The sequence below is a fragment of the Narcine bancroftii genome, chromosome 6 (genome assembly GCF_036971445.1).
Source record: "Narcine bancroftii isolate sNarBan1 chromosome 6, sNarBan1.hap1, whole genome shotgun sequence".
Lineage (NCBI taxonomy): Eukaryota > Metazoa > Chordata > Chondrichthyes > Torpediniformes > Narcinidae > Narcine > Narcine bancroftii.
Genome location: NC_091474.1, coordinates 234,524,516 through 234,547,957, shown reverse-complemented (window position 1 = coordinate 234,547,957; position 23,442 = coordinate 234,524,516). Strand labels below are relative to the sequence as shown.

The 23,442-nt window shown below is 42.3% G+C and overlaps 1 protein-coding gene across 6 annotated transcripts in view; it reads left to right on the top strand.

The window, feature by feature from the left end:
* The first annotated feature begins 8,258 nt into the window (after positions 1 to 8,258).
* spdya (speedy/RINGO cell cycle regulator family member A) overlaps positions 8,259 to 23,442 on the top strand; it is a 47,604-nt gene continuing 32,420 nt past the window's right edge. Inside the window, exons 1-3 of one of the 6 annotated variants that reach the window (XM_069887713.1) lie at positions 8,259 to 8,334; positions 11,090 to 11,140; positions 13,837 to 14,077. In XM_069887713.1, the coding sequence (XP_069743814.1) occupies positions 11,123 to 11,140; positions 13,837 to 14,077 (259 nt within the window). In that variant the 5' untranslated portion in view covers positions 8,259 to 8,334; positions 11,090 to 11,122. The other 5 variants (XM_069887710.1, XM_069887712.1, XM_069887711.1 and 2 more) reach the window with 5 other exon arrangements.

Sequence of the window (23,442 nt, the reverse complement as noted above, 5' to 3'; positions counted from 1 at the left end):
AGGGAATTTCCTCTCTGGTCCAGCATTAAAGACTAGAGGGTACCATTGACACAAAGCAGCACGCGACGAAAATATGAAGTGAGCTTTAAATTGAAAATGATACAAATGGTCAAGAAAACTAACTGCGAGTGCTGCAAGAAAATTTGATGTGGATGAGAAATTGGAGGAAGTTTTAATTTAAAAAGTAATAGAAGTGACCAATAAATCCAGCAACTTCACTGCTGCAGGAATTTTTATATATATGAGAAGTTGGTAAGAGGTTAGAGAAAGAAAGAAGAGACTTTTAAGAAAAATATCAAAAAGGCAATGTTCGATGAGAGTAGGAAACACTCGTTGGCCAGAGTTGGAAAATCACATTGCAGAATGGGTACAGGAACATGCTACATCGACACCAGAAAAAAAAATAAGAGCATTTGCACTGCAGTGGGCCAAGTCGCACCCAGACCTCAGTGATGATTTTGAGGCTACGGTAGGCTGGTGCAATCGTTTCATGAACAGGAAAAATCTGGTATGACACCACGGAATAAAAATTGCACAGAAACTACCAAACGATCTTGATCACCAGTTTATTCTATGTAACCAGCAGAAATACCAGTTTGCATTGGCGAATATCGGAAACATGGACAAAATCCCCATGAATTTCAACATGATAGGCAATAGAACAGTGAAATGGAAAGTTGTTAAAAACTGCAAACCGGAAGTACAGGCCACGAAAGGATCAGGTTTACCGTGGTATTATCGTGCATGGTCGACGGGACAAAGTTAAGACCCATGCTAATCTTCAAATGCAAAATTAAACTGAAAATGAAATTCCATGCAGTATTTTTGTACATATTCATGAAAAAGGATGGATGGATTAAAATGGTGTAAAACTGGACAGACAATGTGTGAAACAGGTGGCCAGGTAGTTTATGCAAAGAAAGGTGTAGACAACATGGGTATGTGCTGTTCTATGTTCTATAGTACCTGGTTAAATAAGCTATAAAATAGTCAACCTCATTAATAGGACTTGAAATCTGGTCTGGGTTATGTTTTGTAGCTACTTAACTGAGAACACTAAAAGTAGATTGCCACTACATAATTCTTACATGGCGGTTATCCCGGGTGGTTTGACGTCAATGTCGCAACCTCTCGATGTCTGCTTGAACAAGCCATTCAAAGGCCATGTGCACGAGGAATGGAATACATGGATATCGAATGCACAAAAATCATTCACAAAAGGCAGGACAATGTGTGCTACATCACTTGATGTGCTGTGTAAATTTGTGTTCAAGGCATGGGACAAAGTTGGAGATGGTGATAAAATTGTTTATAAATTGTGACATCTCTTTGCAATTGATGGCACGGAAGATGATTTATTGTGGGACACTGATGACAAAGCTGAAACCGCCTCATCAGATACAGTCTGGGTCCCATATGATGACTTTAAACAGTGAGAGTACGGATGTGTTTGCCACCATCTTTGCTTCAGATGATAATAATGGTTTTGAAGGGTGCTACTTGTGTTGTTTTCAATAAAAATGAAAATCTCTCGTAGTCGGGTTTTTTTTTTTGTTTTTTTTCGAGGATCGACTTACACACCAGATCAGCACAGATTTAAGGTCTCAAAAGTATATCAAGCGTGTAAGTCAACTCCCATTTTTTGAGTTTTTATTAGGTTTCACTACAAAACTTATATGCCAAAATATACGGCAAGATTCCTTAAATGAGTCCCTGATTGAGTTTATTGCTGAATAGTCTGATGGTGGAGGGATAGCATCTATTCCTGAACCTGGTGGTGCGAGTCCTGGCACCTGAACCTCTTTCCAGATGGCAGCAGTGAGAACAGAGCATGTGATGGGTGGTGTGGATTCTTGATGATTGTTGCTGCTCTCCAAAGGCAGTGTTCCCTATAGATGATCTTGATGGTGGGAAGGATTTTGCTTGTGAAGTCCTGGACTGTGTCCACTACCTTTTGCAGGGCTTTAAATTCGTGGTTATCAGGCCGTGATTCAGCCGGTCAGCACACTTTCCACCACACATCTGTCGAAATTTGCCAGGGTGTCCAATGTCATACCAAATTTCCGCAAACTCCAGAGGAATTAGTTTGATGGAGTGATTGAATGCAGAAATGTGCAAGAACCTCAAAGGGACAGGAACATTGATTTCAGTGTTTCTGGGTCCTGTGCAGAGAAGGGGTGGAAACAGGGGTGACAAAGTCAACCACAAACTAATTTTTCCAGGACCCTTTCTTAACCACTTCTACCTGTGGATGCTGACTGACCTGCTGAGTTGCTCGAGCAATTCCTTGTTTGCTCAAGTTTCTCGGGTGATAGTGAACAAGATGATGCAATTTAGGATTGAACCAACATGAGCTTGTCTTTTCAGTGGGTTCAGGATGTGACCACGTATCAAGAATTATATTTAAAATAAAACATATATGGAGGAAAGTTCAGAGGGATGTGACAGAGGTACTTTTTTTATACACAGAGTAGTGGGTGCCTGGAATGCATTGCTGAGGGTGGTGTGGAGGCTGGTACAATAGGGACGTTACAAAGACTCTTAGATAGGCACATGAATGGCAGAAAAATAAAGAGTTATGGGTGTGAGGTAGGCTGTGGACTAGGTTGACATAGCACAACATTGTGGGCTGAAGAGTCTATAAGAGGGGTGGGCAAATTTTAATTATTAATTTAAATTTACAACATTGTAACTGGCCATTTCAGCCCACGAGTACCAACCAGAGTTCTATAATTATTTTTGTTAGCACACAAGCACCACCTGGTGGCAAATGTGTGGCATCGCTTCCCTCCCCAAGCTCACCATTGCAGACCTGCCCTAATTCTCCTTCAATCAATACTTTACTGTCAAAGAGGATGGAGAGAAAGGAAACTTCCAGCTAAGCACAGTCCACAGAGAATATGCCATGCCCAAGGAATGGAATGGTTATCCTCTGCTTTTTTTTTTTAGTTTTTTATTTTTCACACCGTAAATGACGAAGCGAACAGCACAGTGGGAATTCTACTCGTCAAAATATCTCGAGTAAAACACTGAAGTCTGCAGACACTGCGATTAAAGTAAAAGGACAATGTTGGAGAAACTCAGCAGATCAAATAGTGTACTTTAGAAAGCAAATATCTGTATAAACCAATGTTTCGGGCCTGAGCCTTTCATCAAAGGTGCCTGAATAAATGGTGGAGGTGGAGTGGGGCAGGGGGAGGATCACAGGCCAAAAGGCAAGAAGTAATAGAAGGATAAGGGAGAGAGGGGACATGACCAGGGGAAACATGACCCTGCTCTCTGAACAGGGGAAAGTGGTGAAGCCAGAGGAAAGGAGACAGGGATAGGGGAGAATGGGGAATGATCTGACAGAAGCCAGAGGAGTCGATGTTAATCCCATCCAGTTGTAGAGGAGCCCAGACGGAATATTAGGTGTTGTTCCTCCAATTTGCGGGTGGCCTTGGTTTTGAGGCCATGGACAGACATGGCACAGGAGTGGGGCGCAGAATTGAAATGGTTGGCCACTGGGAGATCCCTGTCATTGATATGGACAGAGCGAAGGTGTTCAGTGAAACAATTGGGTGCAGGTCAGTGGGACTAAGCAGAATAATCGTTTGTCACTGTGGTGCACTATCGAATAGAAGCAAACACAAAACATAATGTCTGTTCTACAGGCTTTATTCAACGTAAACTTCCACGGAGCTGGCTGTGAGAATGCTGTTGCAAGCTCTGAGACTGTCTGCAAAAGGCTGGATCTAGCTTATATCCCGGAGGGTGAATGGCAGCTGACTGGATGGGGCTTGGTCCATTCAGGTTGGCTGATTGACAGCCAGCCAGGTGTTGCCTTGTCCTCCAGTGCTCTTCTGCAGGTACACAGGTAGGCTAGTGATGTATCACCACAGTCACAGATTAGAAGGGCTTGTTTCTGTGCTGTGATGTTCTATGACTTTCTGATTCAAGTCTGCATCCAGTCTCTCTGATGTAGAGGAGGCCATAGCAGGAGCACTTGAAACCCCCACGATTTATCTCCTTTAAAAACATATCTATATACATATACAGTAGATGACTCCCACAGATTCACAAGTGAAGTGTTGCTTCACTTGGAAGAACTGTTTGGGGCTTTCCATCTCTCCGATGTCTGCATCAATGACAGGGATCTCCCAGTGGGCAACTATTTCAATTCTCCAGCATAGTGTTTTTACTAAAAATATCTCTAGATTGGTCATTCCCTTTTTAATCTAATCATTAAAAGCTTTCCATGGGTCTTTCAAAGATCCAATCGCCAGTTTGTTTAGATTTTTCAATTTGTTTCAACTATTTTAGGCTTCGTCATTTTTTTGTTTATTAATTTTAATATCTGAAGTTTGAGTCAGGCTTTGGATTTTTCTGAATGTCTCGCAAATATACATTGTTTAAGAGTATCTGGCTCTATCTGGGGATTTGGCTTGTCAGTATTTTTCTGGGATAATGGCTGGCATTTGTTTCAGTCACCCACGCGATACTCTTCATGAGGCAGAAACATTCATTGTTGCGTTGGCATCAGCAGGAAGAATCCCATTGGCTGCTTCAGCCAGGACAAGAACATTTAACAGGAATAGGCCTCTTGGCCCCTCAAGCCTGCCCCAGCAACCAATAGGATCACTGCTGACCTCTGCAGGGCTCCTCGCATGCCTGCCTGGTTCCCAATTCTTTTCTGGAATGTTACCTTCATTGCCAGAGGAAATGGATTTAAGAGTAAGGAGGTTCTGCCACAACTGTGCAGGGGGGGGGGGGTGATTCTCTTAAAGGGTCTCTTTTTCCCTGCTTTATCTGTAAATGTGGGGTAGGGGCAGTTATTAATTATGTTATTATTTGTCTTTCACATGGCTCCGTGGTGGGGGTGGAACCTGCAGATGCAGCAACAGTTAAATGTTTTCAAAGAATGCGACTGAAAATAAAGTAAATGGATTATGGTTTATATATTAATTGAAGTGAAGTTTATTCAGTGTAAGTACAGTATAGTATTTTTGTCTTTTAAACTATTTATCCTTAATCCAGGTACTGCAATTATGCAATTCTGAGGCATTGTAAGAGTGAGTCTCAAAACAATGGGAAAACTCACTTATCCGGCATCTACCAATCCCTACAGGTGTCAGATTACTGTACTGTGTAATGGATAAATATTGGGAGAATTTGTTAAGAATAGAGTAGGTTACATACATAAACACATTTTAAAACAGATCTTATTTGAAATATTGAAGAATTTATATCCAGTGAACTTTGCAGAAACAATGGAGAATACTAAGCACATTTCATAAGTAGGTGCTAATTGAAATGACATCATGAAATGAGTAGACATTGTTTAAATTGGAGACAGGCTGGCTGGTTGAATAACTACAAGGCTTCTGACCTTTTTACAAAGTGCTCATAGAAAGGTCACTCCTGGGTTTTGTTTACCTAAGACAACAGCTTGATCAAGAAGAAGGTGGTTTGCTGAAGAAGGTGGGGGGTTGGGGGGTTGCAAGTGAGAGAGTCACATGGGCTTTTTAGCAGTTGGGGGAGAGAGAGAGAGGAGACAAGCCCAACAAGCTCTGTCAGTCAGTGTGTGTGACACTGAAGGAGACTGAACTGTAAACCAAATAACTTTTCTTAAATTTACACACATGCGCTTAGAATTAAAGGGGGTTAATTTGGGTTAGTTAAGTATAGAGATAAGTTAAAGTTTGATTCTATTTTCATGTTTAAATTTAATTAGAAACAACTTTTGTTTCAGTAACCTTTTGTCATGGTGAATATCTATTGCTGCTGGGCTTTGGGGTCCTTTGGGCTCATAACAACTGGCTTTGGAACAGAGCAGAGGAGCTTGATTCTGGAAATTAGGAGGTTATCTAATTGTGGCGGCACAAGTAGTGGTTAGCATGACACTATTACAGTGCCGGCAACCCAAATTCAAATCTGGCACTGTCTGTAAGGAGTTTCTACGTTCCCTCATGTCTATGTTGGTTTCTCCAGATGCTCCAGTTTCCTCCCACCTTCCAAAATGTATAGGGTTATGGTTTAATTGAGTGTAATTGGGTAGCACAGGTTTAAATGGCTAGAATCGGCTTCTACCATACAGCAAATACATTTATATTTTAAATTTGATACACAAAATTATGAAATGAATAGATATGACAGACACAGATAGGTTGTTTCTACTGGTAAGTGAGTCTAAAACTAGGAGACATAGCCTCAAGATTGAGGGGTGTAGATTTAAGACTGAGATGAGAAGGAACTGCTTCTCCCAGAGAGTAGTCAATCTGTGGAATTCTCTGCCCATTGAAGTAGTAGAGGCTGCATCAGTGAATGTATTTATGTTTTTTTTTAAGAAAAGGAGACTTAAGGGTTATGGGGAACAGGCAGATAAATGGAGCCAAGTCCATGGCCAGGTCGGCCAAGATCTTATTGAATGGTGGAGCAGGCTCGACAGACCAAATGGCCATCTCCTGCTCTTCTTTCTTGCATTCTTATATTCAACCCTCCCTTTGCCCTACTTGGCTCCTCATATCATCATACCTCAACCCTTCCTCAGTCTACCTATCACTCTCACCCCTCCTCTTCCTTGGGTAGAGAATTCCAGATTCATCACTCTGTGCTAAAAGAAACTTCTCCACGCCCCTATTTTAAATGACTGGTGAAAGATTTCCACTTTATTTAACCCACATCAATCACTCTTTGTTTATTGTGATTTCTGATATTTATGAAAACCTACGTGTAAATTTACTGCAATATTTTCCTATGTATCAGAAACTTCACTTGAATTACAATCCCTCGGGATGTATCAATCCATTGTCGGATATTCTAATAGTAAGAAAAGTACTCTTTTGCAAAAAGCATATCCTTGCATGGGGCTGATTTTCGAACTATTTTGTGGGATCTCAAAACATTACACTCCATTGCTTCACTCAAAACAAACTTGATTTTTTTTTCCTTCAATTGAAACTGGTCTGCAAGAGGTACAACACAAAAAACTGGTTAAAATAAAACATTATTATATCTATTGTCTTAGGTCAGATTTCAGATTTACTGTCAGAGTACAAGCATGACATCACATGCTACCTTGAGATTCTTTATCCTGCATGCGAATCAGAATCACCACTTATTGGTCTCTTCTCTTTGGCTTGGCTTCGCGGACGAAGATTTATGGAGGGGGTAAATGCCACGTCAGCTGCAGGCACGTTTGTGGCTGACAAGTCCGATGCGGGACAGGCAGACACGGTTGCAGCGGTTGCAGGGGAAAATTGGTTGGTTGGGGTTGGGTGTTGGGTTTTTCCTCCTTTGCCTTTTGTCAAAAAACTGTGCACAATGTACACAAGTAAACAAATAAAGAAATGTAAACAAACTGAAATACAGAGAGGGGGAAAAAATAAAAGTGCAAAAGTATGAGTCCCTGATTGAGTTTGTCACTGAAGATTCTGATGGTGGAGGGGAAGCAGCTGTTTCTGAACCCGGTGGTGCGAGTCTTGTGGCACCTCTACCTCTTTCCTGATGGCAGCAGCAAGAACAGAGCGTGTGCTGGGTGGGGTGGATCCTTGATGATTACTGCTGATCTCCAACAACAGCGTACCCTGTAGATGTTTTCAGTGGTGGGGTGTTCTACGATGTCCTGGGCTACGTCCACTACCTTTTACAGGGCTTTATGCTCAGGGGTATTGGTGCCCCCATACCAGATTGTGATGCAGCCAATCAGCACACTTCCCACCACATCTCTGGAGAAGTTAGCCAGGGTTTCTGGCGTCATACCCAACCTCTGCAAACTCCTGAGGAAGTAGAGGCGCTGACGTGCTTTCTCCACGATCCCATCACTGTGTTGGGTCCAGGAAAGCTCCTCTGAAATGGAGACTCCCAAATGCTCACCCGCTCCACCTCCGATCCCCCAGCTGATCACTGGATCGTATCAGGCTTTCCCTTCCTGAAGTTAACAGCCAGCCCCGTTGTGACAGTGAGGGCGAGGTGGTGGTTGGTGCACCATTCGGCCCAGATTTCAATCCCCCTCCTACATGCTGATTCATTCCCCCTCTACCCCCCCTTTGTGAAAAGACCATGGTGGTGGATGGTATAAAAAGGACTTATCAGCAAATCTGTTGACGTCATTGTCGACATAATAAACAATTAAATACATTGGTAGAGCTTCTTCAGCTGCTGAGTGGCCCCTTGACTATCTGCAATCATTGGAAGACTGATCTGATTGGCTCGCCTCTGATTCCCTGCCCAATCAGGGGCAGGGAATCCCCCCCCCCCCCCCATGGTTGGCAAGGTGAAGGGCGCACGCGTGCGTGGCGCCGGTCATTGAGCACGCGCTCTGAGCGAGCTGGCGCGCGCAAGGGTGCCAGCTCGGTGGGTTGAGCGCGCGTGGCCAGCAGCCATTGTTGCGCATGCGCGGTGGCGGAGTGAGTTTCAACCGGACTCCTTTGTCGAGGGAAGACCAATTTGCTGAAGGGATTTAGCGAGTCTACTCGTTCCGGCAATGTGCTTGTTTACTTCATATCGCAAAATCTGCAGTCTTGGGCAAACCAAGAACTCCTGGTCCCATTGTGCGGGCACAACTGGGCATGCGCGCAGGGGGTTGGCGAGCTGGCGCCGCCGGTTCCGCTGACTGAGCATGCGCGCAGGGAGGAGGGGGTTGGCGAGCTGACGCCGCCGGATCCGCTGACTGGGCGTGCGCGCCGAGTTCGCGGTGCATGCGCACTGATGCATGCCGTCTTCGCCCCCTCACCTCGCTCGAGCCGTCCCTTGGTTGTCCGTGAGGGGGCCGGGCCCATGTAAATTCGCTGGGCTCGGTGAGTGCACGGCACCTTGCACCAGGACCAGTCGCCGTGCTGGTTTAGAATGTTGGTTGGAGGAGGGCAGGCGCCATTTGCCGGAGGTGGCCGCCTGCTGACCCAGGCCCTTGGGTCACATTTTGCTTTGGGGACGAATAACTGCAGCCAGCGCCACCGGGTCATGCTCCTCTGTCCCTGGCCGGTGTATGGGTTATCACACACTTGTGTCCTCCCATCTCCTGACATTCTGATGCCGTGGGAGGAGGCCATTTGGCCCACCACATCTCTGGGGAAGTTAGCCAGGGTTTCTGGCGTCATACCCAACCTCTGCAAACTCCTGAGGAAGTAGAGGCGCTGACGTGCTTTCTCCACGATCCCATCACTGTGTTGGGTCCAGGAAAGCTCCTCTGAAATGGAGACTCCCAAATGCTCACCCGCTCCACCTCCGATCCCCCAGCTGATCACTGGATCGTATCAGGTTTTCCCTTCCTGAAGTTAACAGTCAGCCCCGTTGTGACAGTGAGGGCGAGGTGGTGGTTGGTGCACCATTCGGCCCAGATTTCAATCTCCCTTCCGCATGCTGATTCATCCCCAGAGTGGCCACATCAATCTCTTTCCTGCCCTAGTTTCCTCTCTGCCCATCAGCTTCATCCCCACTTGAAATATTGTGGGCCTTCTGGTCCACCGTTCTGTTGGAAGGATGTGATTATGCTGGAGAGGGTACAGCAAAGGCTGTTTCCAAGATAGGAAGGCTTGATCATGGATCTTTGCAGCACAGTCCAGGCCCTTTGGCCCACGATGTTGTGTCGACCTGTATAAATCTACTTAAAAAACTAAACCTTTTATCCTAAATGGACACAGCAACTTGCTCTGTAAATGTAAATCTAGTAAATAGTTACTCAGGGCTACCCAAAGGTTTATACAATCATGAGGGGGGTAGATAAGGTCAGCAAAGCAAGGGAGCATAATACTCTAGATTTAAGGTGAAAGATTTATAGGGGATCTGAGAGGCAGGATTTTCCACACACAGGCTGGTGGGTTTATGGAGCAAGAGGTGAGGATAATTACAATGTTTGGAAAAACATTTGGACAGATACATGGATAGGAAAGGTTTAGATGGATATAGGCCAAAAGCAAGGAGAGACTGGATAGTTTGGGACTGGTTGGGGTTTCCCTTCAGTGAAGGACACTGAGGGGCAAGGATTATCACATTCTTTTTCCCAGGGTCAGGGAATCCAAAGCAAAAGAGCATAGGTTAAAGTGAGAGGGGAAAGATTTAAAGGGGACCAGAGATGGGTTGTGTGGGCATGTTGAATGAGCTGTTGGAAGAAGTGTCTGAAGCAAGTACAGTTACAACATTGAACAGATATTTGAACAAGTATATAGTTAAGAAAGATTTGGAGGGACATGGACTGAATTCAGGCAAATGGGACTAGTTTAGACAATTTGGTCAGCTTGGACAAGTTGGGCCTAAGGTCCTTTATCTGTGCTCTTTGATAATGACCATATGTTAATTTTGGATGGATGTGGTTAAGGGTCTGTGTTGAAGTTGCAACTATAGATTTCCTAAACGTTTTGGATGGAAATTGTGATGGTGTGAATAGTCTCAGGCAATAGCCGATAAAATTTAAATCTTGAGAATTGCAAGGTGTTGTATTTTAGAGGTCAAATAAGGATGGAACATACACAATGAATAGTAGATCAATAAAGAGTATTGAGAAACAAGGGGATCTTGGTATACAAGTACAAATGTCCTGGAAGGCAACAGCATGAGTAAATAGGGTGTTAATGAAACATGTTGGGTGCTAGCCTTCGCTAATCAGGGGAAAGAATACAAGGGGAGTTGGGATTCAGCTTTGTAAAACATTGGGGAGACCACATCTAAAATATTGTATGCAATTTTAGTCACTACAGTACAGAAAAGTTATGACAATTCAGAGTAAATTCCGTTAAGAGGAGGAAAGATTAAAACAAGAGGACATGAGTTAAGAATTAAGGGCCAGAGGTTTAGAGGTAACATGAGGGGGAACTTCTTTACTCAGAGAGTGGTAGCCGTGTGGAATGAGCTTCCGGGAGAAATAGTGGCGGCGGAGTCAATTGTATTATTTAAGAAAAGGTTGGACAGGTATATGGATGAGAAGAAGATGGAGGGTTATGGGCATTGTGCAGGGAGGTGGGACTAGAAAGGGGTGTTTGGTTCGGTGCGGACTAGAAGGGCCTAATGGCCTGTTTCCGTGCTGTAATTGTTATGTTATATATATGTTATGTTATGTTAGGATGTGTCTTAGTTATGAGGAAAAACTGGTAAAGCTTATCTGTTTTACTTAAAGCTGACAGAGGACCTGATAAAAGGGAACAAAATTATGAAGGACAAGGACAAGGTAAACAGTGGTAAACTTCTGTAGCTGGGGTATCTATAACCAAAGGGTGTAAGTTTAAAATAAGAGGTTTAGAGGAAGATTTTTTCACCCTCAGGGCAGTTGGAATTTGGAATGCTCTGTCAAAACGGGTAGTTGAGACTCGCCCACTTTGCAGGATTTGAAATAGATAAAGAATTAATCGCCAAAGGATATAATACGACAGATCAAGAGCTGGTGAATGGGATTAGTGCAGGTGGGTACTTGATGGTTAACATAGATAGTCGAAGCCAAAGGACCTGTTTTTTGTGGCGTCTAACTATGATAGGAAGGAAACCTACAAGCCATGTTTGGATGATACAAGGATAGGCAGTATTTACAAGAATTGTTGAAAGCATTAAACTACAAATATATAATAAACTAAGAGAATGAGCACAACTGTCACAAATGTGAGATCATATTTGGACCTAAAATTATATTTTGGTATACTTCCCAGTTTGATGAAATTCCAGGAAAAATGCATACCTGAGAATTAGGAATCGATGAACATCAATTAACAAAGTATTTTGGAGAGATACTGAAAATAATTGCCAAATGAAATCATTCTACAGACATTTATCTGTAGTTAATATGTGGAGTATTTGTCACCAAACCTTTGGAAATGCAGAGGCCTTGGAGAGAGTTAAATGCACAGATTCTCAAGGTGGGGTGTGGGTCTTAAGAATATTTTAGTGGAGTGTAGGAATATTTTGGGAATGTGATAGTACAGATTCTATCACCAATGTGTCTATGTACAGATGGTAGTGTAGGATGACTGTGATTGGCTGAGAGTGTAGCCACACCTAGATTCTATCACCAATGTGTCTATGTACAGATGGTAATGTAGGATGACTGTGATTGGCTGAGAGTGTAGCCACACCTCGATTCTATCACCAATGTGTATATGTACAGATGGTAGTGTAGGATGACTGTGATTGGCTGAGAGTGTAGCCACACCTAGATTCTATCACCAATGTGTCTATGTACAGATGGTAGTGTAGGATGACTGTGATTGGCTGAGAGTGTAGCCACACCTCGATTCTATCACCAATGTGTCTATGTACAGATGGTAATGTAGGATGACTGTGATTGGCTGAGAGTGTAGCCACACCTACTGGCAGGTCTTAAAGGATTGCTCCTAGCCAGTCCAGGTCATTCTGGACTGGTCGACCTACTTGTGATATGCTCCAGTCTTTTAGTTAATAAAAGCCTTGGTTTGGATCCACAAGTCTTTGGTTCTTTCGACGTGCATTACAGGGAAATAATTAAAAATTTGGTTTGAAAAAATAAACTTGTTATTTTGGTGTGAAAGATGTGACTTGGCCACATTGTCAGTACAGCACAATTGTGGTAACTTCCAAGTAAAATCACTTTATACTTTTTATTTTCATAACGTGTTTTTACTCTTCTGATGTTTCTCTGTTGTTTCTCTTATTTTAACTGTTGTTATCCTTGGTTAACAATATCATTACATTTTTTTCTGACCAGTCTTATTATCATCCATTCCAAATTATCTCATTGGTGAGGAGGATTCCAAATTATCTTAACATTCATGTCTCTGTCCATACCCCTTTATTTTTTCAGTTCAGAAGTTAGTGAGACCTGTATCTTTGAGTGGGGGGGGGGGGGGGAGGGGTTGGAGTCCACTCCAGGCACCAGCCTGAGGGGGAAGCCAAACTTGGTGAAAAAAATTGGGATCCCAGAAGTAAAGCATGAGGCTAGTGCAGTTTTGGTGCATGCTCTATGAGGGAAAAAAATGACAGCGTGCATTTTTTTGGAGTCAATATGCTTCCTTTGATTCGATCATAACTTTTATTACATTTTCCAATTCTAAGACATAATAAAATATTGATTAATCTGTTTCAGGGAGCTCCCGCTGTTGTATTGATCTGTTTCAGGGAGCTCACACTGTTTTTATTCAAAAATATACTTGCAGTAAATGATTTAATTAAAACTTATTTTAAATATATAACTTTTTTCCACTAATTGTTTTGAAAAATTCAAGTGGGGCCTAGGGCAAAAAAGACCCACTGGTTTAGCATAATTTCATGTTGATTATGAGTAGAGTTAGCCTCAATAACTGTTATATTCCACAGAATTTAGAAGATTAAGAGATGATTGGGAATTAGGAATTGAGTGCATTTCTCCAGTAAGACCAGTATCTATCGCTAATTTCCCTTGAGAAGGTTGTGGTGAGCAACCATCTTTGTAACTAGCCCTTCAGAAGATGGTTAAAGGTCTGCAATCAAGGTAACTAAACCATATGAGGGCAATGAAAGACATGAATGTACCATTTAAAAATGTTAATCCAGATCTCTCATCACCACCATTCATCGATGCTATCTGTTTATTATAAATTTAATCTCCAGTTTCTGAAGTAAAATTTGACCGCTTACCCCTGAATCATTTGTCCCTGAATCGCGTTTGGATTCTTCTTTGGCTTGGCTTCGCGGATGAAGATTTATGGAGGGGGTAAATGTCCACGTCAGTTGCAGGCTCGATTGTGGCTGACAAGTCCGATGCGGGACAGGCAGACCCGGTTGCAGGGGAAAATTGGTTGGTTGGGGTTGGGTGTTGGGTTTTCCTCCTTTGTCTTTTGTCAGTGTAATATTACCAAGTACAACCATTTGTGATCCGTAGAAGATTGTTGATTCCTGGCATTACTTTTGTGTCATTTTTAGAACATTATTCTGAATACCCAACTCTGCTGCCAGACTCCACCTTCAATTACCGTCCACATGAAAACTATGGCAACAAAGTTAAAGAAGCAAAGAAAAGGGATAAAGCTGAAGCAAGCACATTTGCAGAAATCTCAGAGAATGCATGGAAAGAACATTCATTTAATTTCAAAGCCAAAACACACTGGAGGACCTCGTCTGATTATTCAGCGCCAAGAAATGGCAACTTTCTTCAGATTATTTGGTATGTCCTATATGAAAAGAGATGGCAATGTATTCTGGGTAAAGATTGTCTGTGCGGGTTGGTTCTTTTTGTTTGTTTAATATCGACAAATGTAAAAAGTCTGTTGATTAACATGATGATAAAGAGCATTTTGTTGCGTAAAAAATATCCTTATGAATGGTCATCTGTTACTATTATGGATATGGCTGAAAGCAAAAGAAAAACAGCATCTCTGATATGGGGGCCTTTTCCATATGAATTTAAATCATTGAGGAAGAAAAAGGTTCTTTGGTTAGACCACTTCTGGAGCTAACTGTATAGTTTTTGTGTTTAGGGAGAATACAACATGATTGTGTGACAGACTATGTTATATTTTATATTGTATATAGATATGTTTTAAAGGAGATAAATTGTGTGGGGTTTTAGCTAGGTCACACAAAGATACAAACACTTCAAAACTGATCACATTAAAAATGCCAGAGCTCTGCTCAAGCCAGACAGTCCAGTCTCCGGGTGCATTTGCAAAAACTTTGAAGAATGCCTATAGAGACTTCACAAATAGATGTTAATTGGACATGCTGTGGAGTAAGGGATTATTGTTTTGGAAAGCAAGGGATGAACGAACTCAGAAGATTGGGTCCGGTGCCGCAGTCTGAGTGCAGTTTGCTGTTCTAAGAGGGTCATGTGGTTTTCTGTGTGCGTGTGAGAGAGAGAGAAAAACAGTTCTACAGTAGCAGCTGGGACTGGAACATGACAAGCTGGCAAGCTTGTGGAAAAACCCCATTTTGCAGATGTGTTGAGAGTTCTTAGTTCAGCCTGGTCAAAGCCCTTGCAGTCCATACAAGAGGAGATGGCTGGCTGTATAATGCTTCACTTGAAATAAGGGAAAAGGAACTCTGTAACGACCTGAAAGAAAGAGGATATCATCTGCAAAACCCTGATGGAGCAAGTTTCTTCGGCAAGACACTGAAGTGGCAGATTGGAAGGAATCAGTTTGTGTCCAATGAGCAACAAATCTCTCTCTGAAAACTGACATGGACCTTTCTGAGCGGTAACCATTTACCTTTCAAGCACCAAAGCCTAGTGAAATTCATAAATGTTAAGTTCTGTGCATAGTATAACAATTGCCTGATACCGGTTAACTTGGAGGAGTGAGAAGTGAGATTGGACTGTGAGTCAAAGAACCTCTCTGAAGTTACACACACATGAAATACATGTGCGCTTAGAATTAGAATGGGGTTAGGTTAAGTTAATAGTAATAGAGTTTGATTCTGTTTTCATGTTTAAAGATAATTAAAAACAACTTTTGTTTAGGTAACCATTTGTCTTGGTGAATTTCTATTGCTGCTAGGTTTTTAGGTCCTCTGGGCTCTAAAATTGCTAAACTGATAGAGTGAAAATATTGGCCTTTCAGAAGCCATTGAGCAGAATGGGCCTGGATTCTTTTGAAGCATAACATATTTGGGACCTTGACAGGGTAGATGCTGAGAGACTGTTTTCTCTGGCTTGAGAATTTAGAGTAGCAGTTTTCAAACTGTCCCCTAAACTCAATTGCATATGCTATAAGTGCTCTGTGATTAGTAAGAGATTACTTAAGGAGATAAGTGAGTGGGAAGGGAAGGTTGAGAACCACTGGTCTAGACACAATTGTTACTGAAGTATTTTGGTTGAGAAAAATTGTCATTGGCCCATTTCGTTTGGAGTTCTGAAACCGTGCACATAACGAGTCAATTGGGTACGATTAAAACAGTGGTTTTCAAACTTTTTCTTTCCACTCACATACTACCTTAAGCCATCCCTTACTAACCACAGAGCACTTATGGCATGAGGAATTGTTTAAGGTGGAATGTGAGTTTAGAGGGGCAGTTTGAAAACCACTAATCTAGTGATGGACGACTCTGAAGATTGGGATAAGGAGAAATTTCTTAACTCAAATGGTTGTAAATCTTTGAACTTCCTTACTACAGAGCACATTAGATAATCATTTTTGTACATGAATGGGAAGCAGTTTAATGGAGGAAAATGCTGGGTAACAAGTCAGCACTAAAAGTGGAAAGGAAATATATGTAGATGTTGTCATTTATGAGGAAAACAGGCTAGAATAAGGTTGTTACTTTTGTTCTCATTGTTAGGGGAGATTTAAGTGCAGGAATGTAAAATGGGAGGCATAGAAAAGGTGAACTGAAAGGAGCCATTTTCCTTTGCAGAAAGAACAGAAGCAAGTGACAGTTTCAAATTAATTGATAGAAGAATTAAAAGGGAGTTGAGGATTTTCTCTTTTACAATATGTCAGAAACTTGCTCTCTGAAATGTTGGCACAAGTCCTTACCCCATTCTATGTAAAAGAAAACTGGATGCGAGTATTTGAAGAGGTATAACCTACAAGACCAGTGATCAAGTGCTGGATTGTAGGAATTGACTTCGTATAGCCCAGGTTTAGCTGGCCCAGCACAGCGGAAAGAATATCGTTTTTTTTTATATATAAACTTTATTTATTTGAAGAATCAATAATAATACAAAATACATTCCATAAAGAAAATTTTATATTGAATATATATTTTTTAAAATTTAAAAATAAAAATGAAAAAAAATCAAGTCCCCACATTATCAGCCAGCTCTCTTAAAGAGAGCTAAAAATATATAAACAGAAACTAAAAGTATATAATAAATTAAAATATATCTAAATGCATAGATTCCAAATATGGTAACGACTTATTAACAAAGGATAATTTCATGTAGATTATATGTAATTTTTTCCATAACAATACAAGCTTTCAATTAATTCTGCCATCGCATTATATTAATCACTATATTATCTTTCCATGTACTTGCTACGCATTTTTGAGCTATAGACAATGCTAATAGTGGGCTGATATCGCCTCAAACCGTGCATCTTGGCGCCTCACAGTTCGGAGGGCAGCAACCTCCTTTGAAGAAGACTGCAGAGCCCACCTCACTGACAAAAGACAAAGGAGGAAAAACCCAGCACCCAACCCCAACCAACCAATTTTCCCTTGCAACCGCTGCAACCGTGTCTGCCTGTCCCGCGTCGGACTTGTCAGCCACAAACGAGCCTGCAGCTGACGTGGACATTACCCCTCCGTAAATCTTCATCCGTGAAGCCAAGCCAAAGAGAAGAAGTTAAAACTGTGCAGGCAAGACTTACAATAACTTTTAACTAATTAATTTTTTTTGTTCAATTATTAATTAATTCTCCCAAGAGAGGCGCTTTCCATGTCCTTTGTTCACATCATAACGCCACACCCCCAATTTGGAACATCATTAAGAATAAAGGGCATACTGGTGTGTGCCAGTCAGCATATGTTTTCAACAAAAGATTCTTCTTTCTTTTCTTTGGCTTGGCTTCGCGGACGAAGCCAAACAAAGTCGGGTCAGATACAGCAATGAGCTCTCTGAACCCTTCTCCATTAACAATGGCGTGAAGCAAGGCTGCGTTCTCGCACCAACCCTCTTTTCAATCTTCTTCAGCATGATACTGAAACAAGCCATGAAAGACCTCAACAATGAAGACGCTGTTTACATCCGGTACCGCACGGATGGCAGTCTCTTCAATTTGAGGCACCTGCAAGCTCACACCAAGACACAAGAGCAACTTGTCCGTGAACTACTCTTTGCAGACGATGCCGCTTTAGTTGCCCATTCAGAGGCAGCTCTTCAGCGCTTGACGTCCTGTTTTGCGGAAACTGCCAAAATGTTTGGAATGGAAGTCAGCCTGAAGAAAACTGAGGTCCTCCATCAGCCAGCTCCCCACCATGACTACCAGTCCCCCCACATCTCCATCGGGCACACAAAACTCAAAACAGTCAACCAGTTTACCTATCTCGGCTGCACCTTTTCATCAGATGCAAGGATCGACAACGAGATAGACAATAGAACAAAAGATACAGCAGAGCCAATTAAACTCAACAGTTTATCTGTTCAACTATAGTAACGCTAGCAGGAGTAAAGGAGCACAAGGAAGAGTTCCCTGTACTGAGTCCTCACTCAAAGAACAGTACCCAGGTGCTGATTTACGTGCAGCTTTACAAGTTCTCACTAATTGGAAACAGCTTCACATGTTTTTCATTAATTAGGATCCATAGCAATTCCCTTGATCAGTCAATCAGTAACTTACAAACATTTTCTGTTACCCTTATCTCTAGCCTTGCATTCCCATCCTGTCACAGTTAACACATCCCTGCAGGTGTGGAATGTCTCTGCAGCTAGTCCTCCCCATCCTTGTCACAGATAACAAAATCTCTGTAACTGAATTATTTGACCGCACTCCCTGCGAAAATATCTCTTTTGTTCGCTTACTTTTACAGCAACAGCCCCATAATCCTTTGCATTTTTTTCACCTACTTTCTACAGTAAAAGCCCCATAATCCTTTGCATTTTTTTCACCTACTTTCTACAGTAAAAGCCCCATAATCCTTTGCATTTTTTGTTCACCTACTTTCTACAGTAAAAGCCCCATAATCCTTTGCATTTTTTTTTGTTCACCTACTTTCTACAGTAAAAGCCCCATAATCCTTTGCATTTTTTGTTCACCTACTTTCTACAGTAAAAGCCCCATAATCCTTTGCATTTTTTTTTGTTCACCTACTTTCTACAGTAAAAGCCCAAAAATCCTTTGCATTTTTTTTTGTTCACCTACTTTCTACAGTAAAAGCCCCAAAATCCTTTGCATTTTTTTTTGTTCACCTACTTTCTACAGTAAAAGCCCCATAACCCTTTGCATTTTTTTTGTTCACCTACTTTCTACAGTAAAAGCCCCAAAATCCTTCACAGGTGAGCTCAGTAATTGCAAAGGAACTGGTATTCCAAATAAGATCTCCATTGCTGATGACAGAAGAAATCTTATCATAATGAAGAAAAATCCCCAATGCATGTCCAACAGATCAGAAGTACTTTCCAGGAGGCAGATGTGGATATATCCATGACTGCTGTCCGCAGAAGATGCAAGATACAAACCATGGCAAAGGTGGTATTGTGGCCATTGGAATCGCAGTGGACAAGATGAAATAACCACACAAGGCATTTCTAGAGAGAATCAAATGGATTTACTCTTCATCACCCACGCAACCTTTTAAAAGCCAGAATCGCATGCTGACATCACCATGCACTGATGTGACATGGCCAATTCAATGCCTTCTGGGAGTAGTAGTGCTGCCATAGTGCCACTACATGTCCGCCTACCTTCCCCCACCCCTCACCAGACCGGCAGAAAGGTTTGTCTGTCTTTTAGTTTGTCAACCTCTGCGACGTAATGTTGGCTGATGCAGTGGGGAAGACTTGTCTACATGAGCTGGTTTAAGCTTGTCAATAGTGAAAGACTGTGGCTTCCCTCCAGTGTCCAAAATACAGGTCAACCTAGTTTGTCTGAGTATCCTATAAGGCCCTTCACAGGGCATCTGTAAAGGTTGACCAAGTGTTCCCCTTCAGACAAAGACATATTCGCAGTTTTTGAGGTCTTCAGGCACAAAAGAAAAGTGTTCTCCATGTGATGATGGTGGTATAGGGATCAATTTTCTTACATCTCCCTTAGCCTGCTCAACAGTTCCTTAGGATCATCGCTGGAGTTGAAGTGGTAGGGGATGAACTCCCCTGGAACCACCAATAGTGCACCATACACGAGCTCCACAAATGAAGCTTGGAAGTCCTCCTTTGAAGTTGTTCTAATGCCTAGAAATACCCAGGGCATCTCATTAGCCCAGTTCAGGCCCTCTAACTGAGCCATCAAGGTTGACTTGAGATGTTGATGAAATCTTTCCACCATTCCATTCGCCTGGGGTTGATAGGCATTCGTATGATAAATTTTTGTACCGACCAAGTGAGACAAGGCTGTCCACAGGAGGAAGTAAATTGTGCTCCTCTATCTGAAGTAACATGAACTAGTAAACCAGAACAAGACACCCAGGAAATGAGGAATGCCCGAGCACAAGTGTCTGTAGTAGCATCTACCATAGGCACAGCCTCTGGCCACCATGTAAACCTCTCTATTACTGAAAAAAAGATAACGGTATCCTCTTGAAACAGGAAGCGGACCAACGATGTCCACATGGATGTGAGCAAAATGCTGAGTAACTGCTGGGAAGGACTACAGTGGTGCCTTAGTATGGCTGCTGAACCTTTGCTTTTTGGCAGGCAATGCAGAACCTCGCCATTTGTATAACTTCTTTTTTAAGACCGTGCCACACGAACCTGTCTGAAACCATACCAATGGTCAATCTAATCAATGGATGTGAGAGACCATGCACAGAGTCGAATACTCAATATTTCCATGATGCCAGAACTTCTGGGTATATTCACAGTTGATATATCACAGAGGAGTAGTTTGCCATTAACTCCAAACTGGACATCTTTCAATTGCAGTTTTGTGATTGCAGTCCAATAAGCATTTGTCTCATGGTCATCTTCTTGGGCTGCCGCCAAATCTATGTAGTCAATACCTCGATCTACAGACAAAACCTTGAGTGGAGCAGAGTGGGAAAGTACATCTTTTCCAGAAATATGTAGTATTTTTGTGGAGAATTTAGAAATGAATGATAATTGCCGTTGTTGTCGAGCTGACCAGGGCTCTGCGACTTAGGAAAATGCAAATTACCAAAGGTTGTTAATTTGTGGTTGGTGTACATAGTCAAATCTCTGCCCTCCAAAAAATAATGGAAGTGTTGAATAGACAAGTAAATCACCAAAAACTCCTTATCAAAAGCACTGTGCTTTTTCTCTGCTTCAGAAGATGGTGGCTGAAGAATGCTTACGGTTTCCATTGCCTGTTGACATATTTATGAAGTGCATCTCCTACGGCCATACTGGAAGCGTCTGTAGAAAGGGCGGTTGCTGCATTTAAAACTGGGTAGCCGAGTACAGTGGCATGTGTCAGAAAATCTTTCGTATTCAAGAAGGCATTGTTTCCCTTTTCAGTCAAATGGATATTTCTGGCATTTCCAGACAGTAAATCAAAAAGAGGCTTCACAATCTGAGCTCCTCCCGGAAGAAACCGACAGTAAAAATTTACCATTCCGAAGAATTTCTGCAGGCTTTTAACTGTAGCAGGTCTTGAGTACTTGATAATGGCCTCAACTTTGGATGACAGCAGAGTCACGCCTTCCTGAGTAATCCTATGCCCCAAGAAATCAATAATTTCTTGTCAAAAAATGCATTTATCTGGATCGATGGTCAGTCCAAACTTTTGAAGATGAATAAAAAGTGTACGAAGATTTTATAAATGTTCTTCCCTAGTCCCACTGGCCACTAAAATGTCATCGAGGTAAATGAAGACATTGGTCATACCATGTCCTAAAGCAATAATCACCCGTTGAAATGATTGAGCGGCATTCTTTAATCTGAATGGCATTCATAAAAATTCAAACAATCCAAACGGGGTAATTATTGCTGTTTTTGGAATGTTTTCTGGCTCTACTGGTACTTGGTGATGGCCACGCACCAATCTATTTTGGAGAAGGTCTTCGCTCCATGCAAATTAGCTGAGAAATCCTGAATATGTGTGTAGAGCACGTCGAAAGAACCAAAGACTTGTTGATCCAAACCAAGGCTTTTATTAACTAAAAGACTGGAGCATATCACAAGTAGGTCAACCAGTCCAGAATGACCTGGTTTGGCTAGGAGCAATCCTTTAAGACCTGCCAGTAGGTGTGGCTACACTCTCAGCCAATCACAGCCATCCTACACTACAATCTGTACATATACACATTGGTGATAGAATCTGTACTATCACAATGTGGTATCGAATAATGATCCAGGATGGTGGCGTCATTAAGCTGCCTGCAATCTCCACAAGGTCGCCAAGCTTCATTGTGTTTTGGGACCATATGTAATGGAGATACCCAGGGACTACCGGTCCTATGAATTATGCCTAGTTCTTCCATCTTGGCAAACTTTTCCTTAGCTAAGCGCAGCTTCTCTGGAGGCAAGTAGCATGGATAGGAGGGCCCTTAGTACAAATGGGATGAGTCACACTGTGCTTTGAAGTGGAGGAAGAAAATTGTTGAGTAGTTATCTCAGGGAAATCTTCCAACAGCTTGGAGAATTCATCCACTGGTTTACTTAATGTTTGAAGGTGCAGAGCAGGGGTATAGGTGTCTGCCAGAGGAATAGTCTGAAAAGTAGTTCCATCTTTTAGCCAACGCCCTTTTAAGTTGATTAGGAATGAATGAGCCTGAAGAAAATCTGCACCAAGCAAAGGTCGGGTTACTGCTGCTATAATAAATGGGCAAGTGTAGAGATGATTGTCGATCTTGACATTAATCTTCCTGGTGCTAAAAGTTAGAATGTTGGAACTGTTAACTGCTCGTAGTTGCAGGTCCGGGGTAGGATGGAGTGTGTCAAAACCAGTGGCTGCAAATACACTAACTTCTGAATCTGTGTCCACCAGAAATTTTCATTGGAACAACTGGTCCCATACTTACAGTAGGCTTGCAGGTTTCTTGCCAACCACCGCAGCCCTTACTGATGCTTGGCCTAGGTGTTTCCTTCAAACAGGCAGGGTGGAAGGCACTTGCGAGCATTTTACTCCCTAATGCCTGTAGTAATAACCTCAAGACAAGGTGTCCACAGGCTGCTTGCTTGTCTTGAGGCATTGCCTGCTGGTCGAGAGTGATGTGCTAAGAGCACTAGAATGTGACACAGGGGTCAATATTGCAGAGGTTGGTTGTGCAGACTTGTCTTTCCTTGCCGTGCTTTTTAGCCAGCCATAGAATATCTGCCTCTGCCGCTACAGCCCTTTGGCCTTCGAATGAACACTTGGAAAACAAGAGTCTAATATCATCTGGCATTCGCTCTAAAAAGAGCTGCTCAAATAAAATATTGGGCCTTTCGCCAGCTGCCAGGAACAGCATTTCATCCATTAGTTCTGAAGGGGCGCAGTCACCCAACGCATCGAAATGTAGTAGTTTGACTGCCCTTTCCCTATAGGACATACAATATACACGTAATAAAAGTGCTTTTAAAGCATCATACTTGCTGTTATGTGCTGGATCCTGTAGGAAGTCACCGATCCTCTTAGCACCGGCCTGGTCCAGGGCACTGACAAGATGGTAATAACGAATGGTGTCCAATTCAACTTTGCAAAGTTGAAATTGTGCTTCCACCTGTTGAAACCATAGTTCAGGCTCAGCTGTTCAGAAAGGCTGCAGAGTCCATGTATGTCCAAAAATACAGTTTTGAATTCATTGGGGTCACCAATTGTGACCACTGGAATTGCAGTGGACACGACGAAATATCCACACAAGGCGTTTCTAGAGTGAATCAAACGGATTAACTCTTCATCACTTGCGCAACCTTATAAAAGTCAGAATCAGGCATATGGCACACGCTGACATCATCAAGCACTGGCATCACGTGGAGTTGTAGTACTGCCGTAG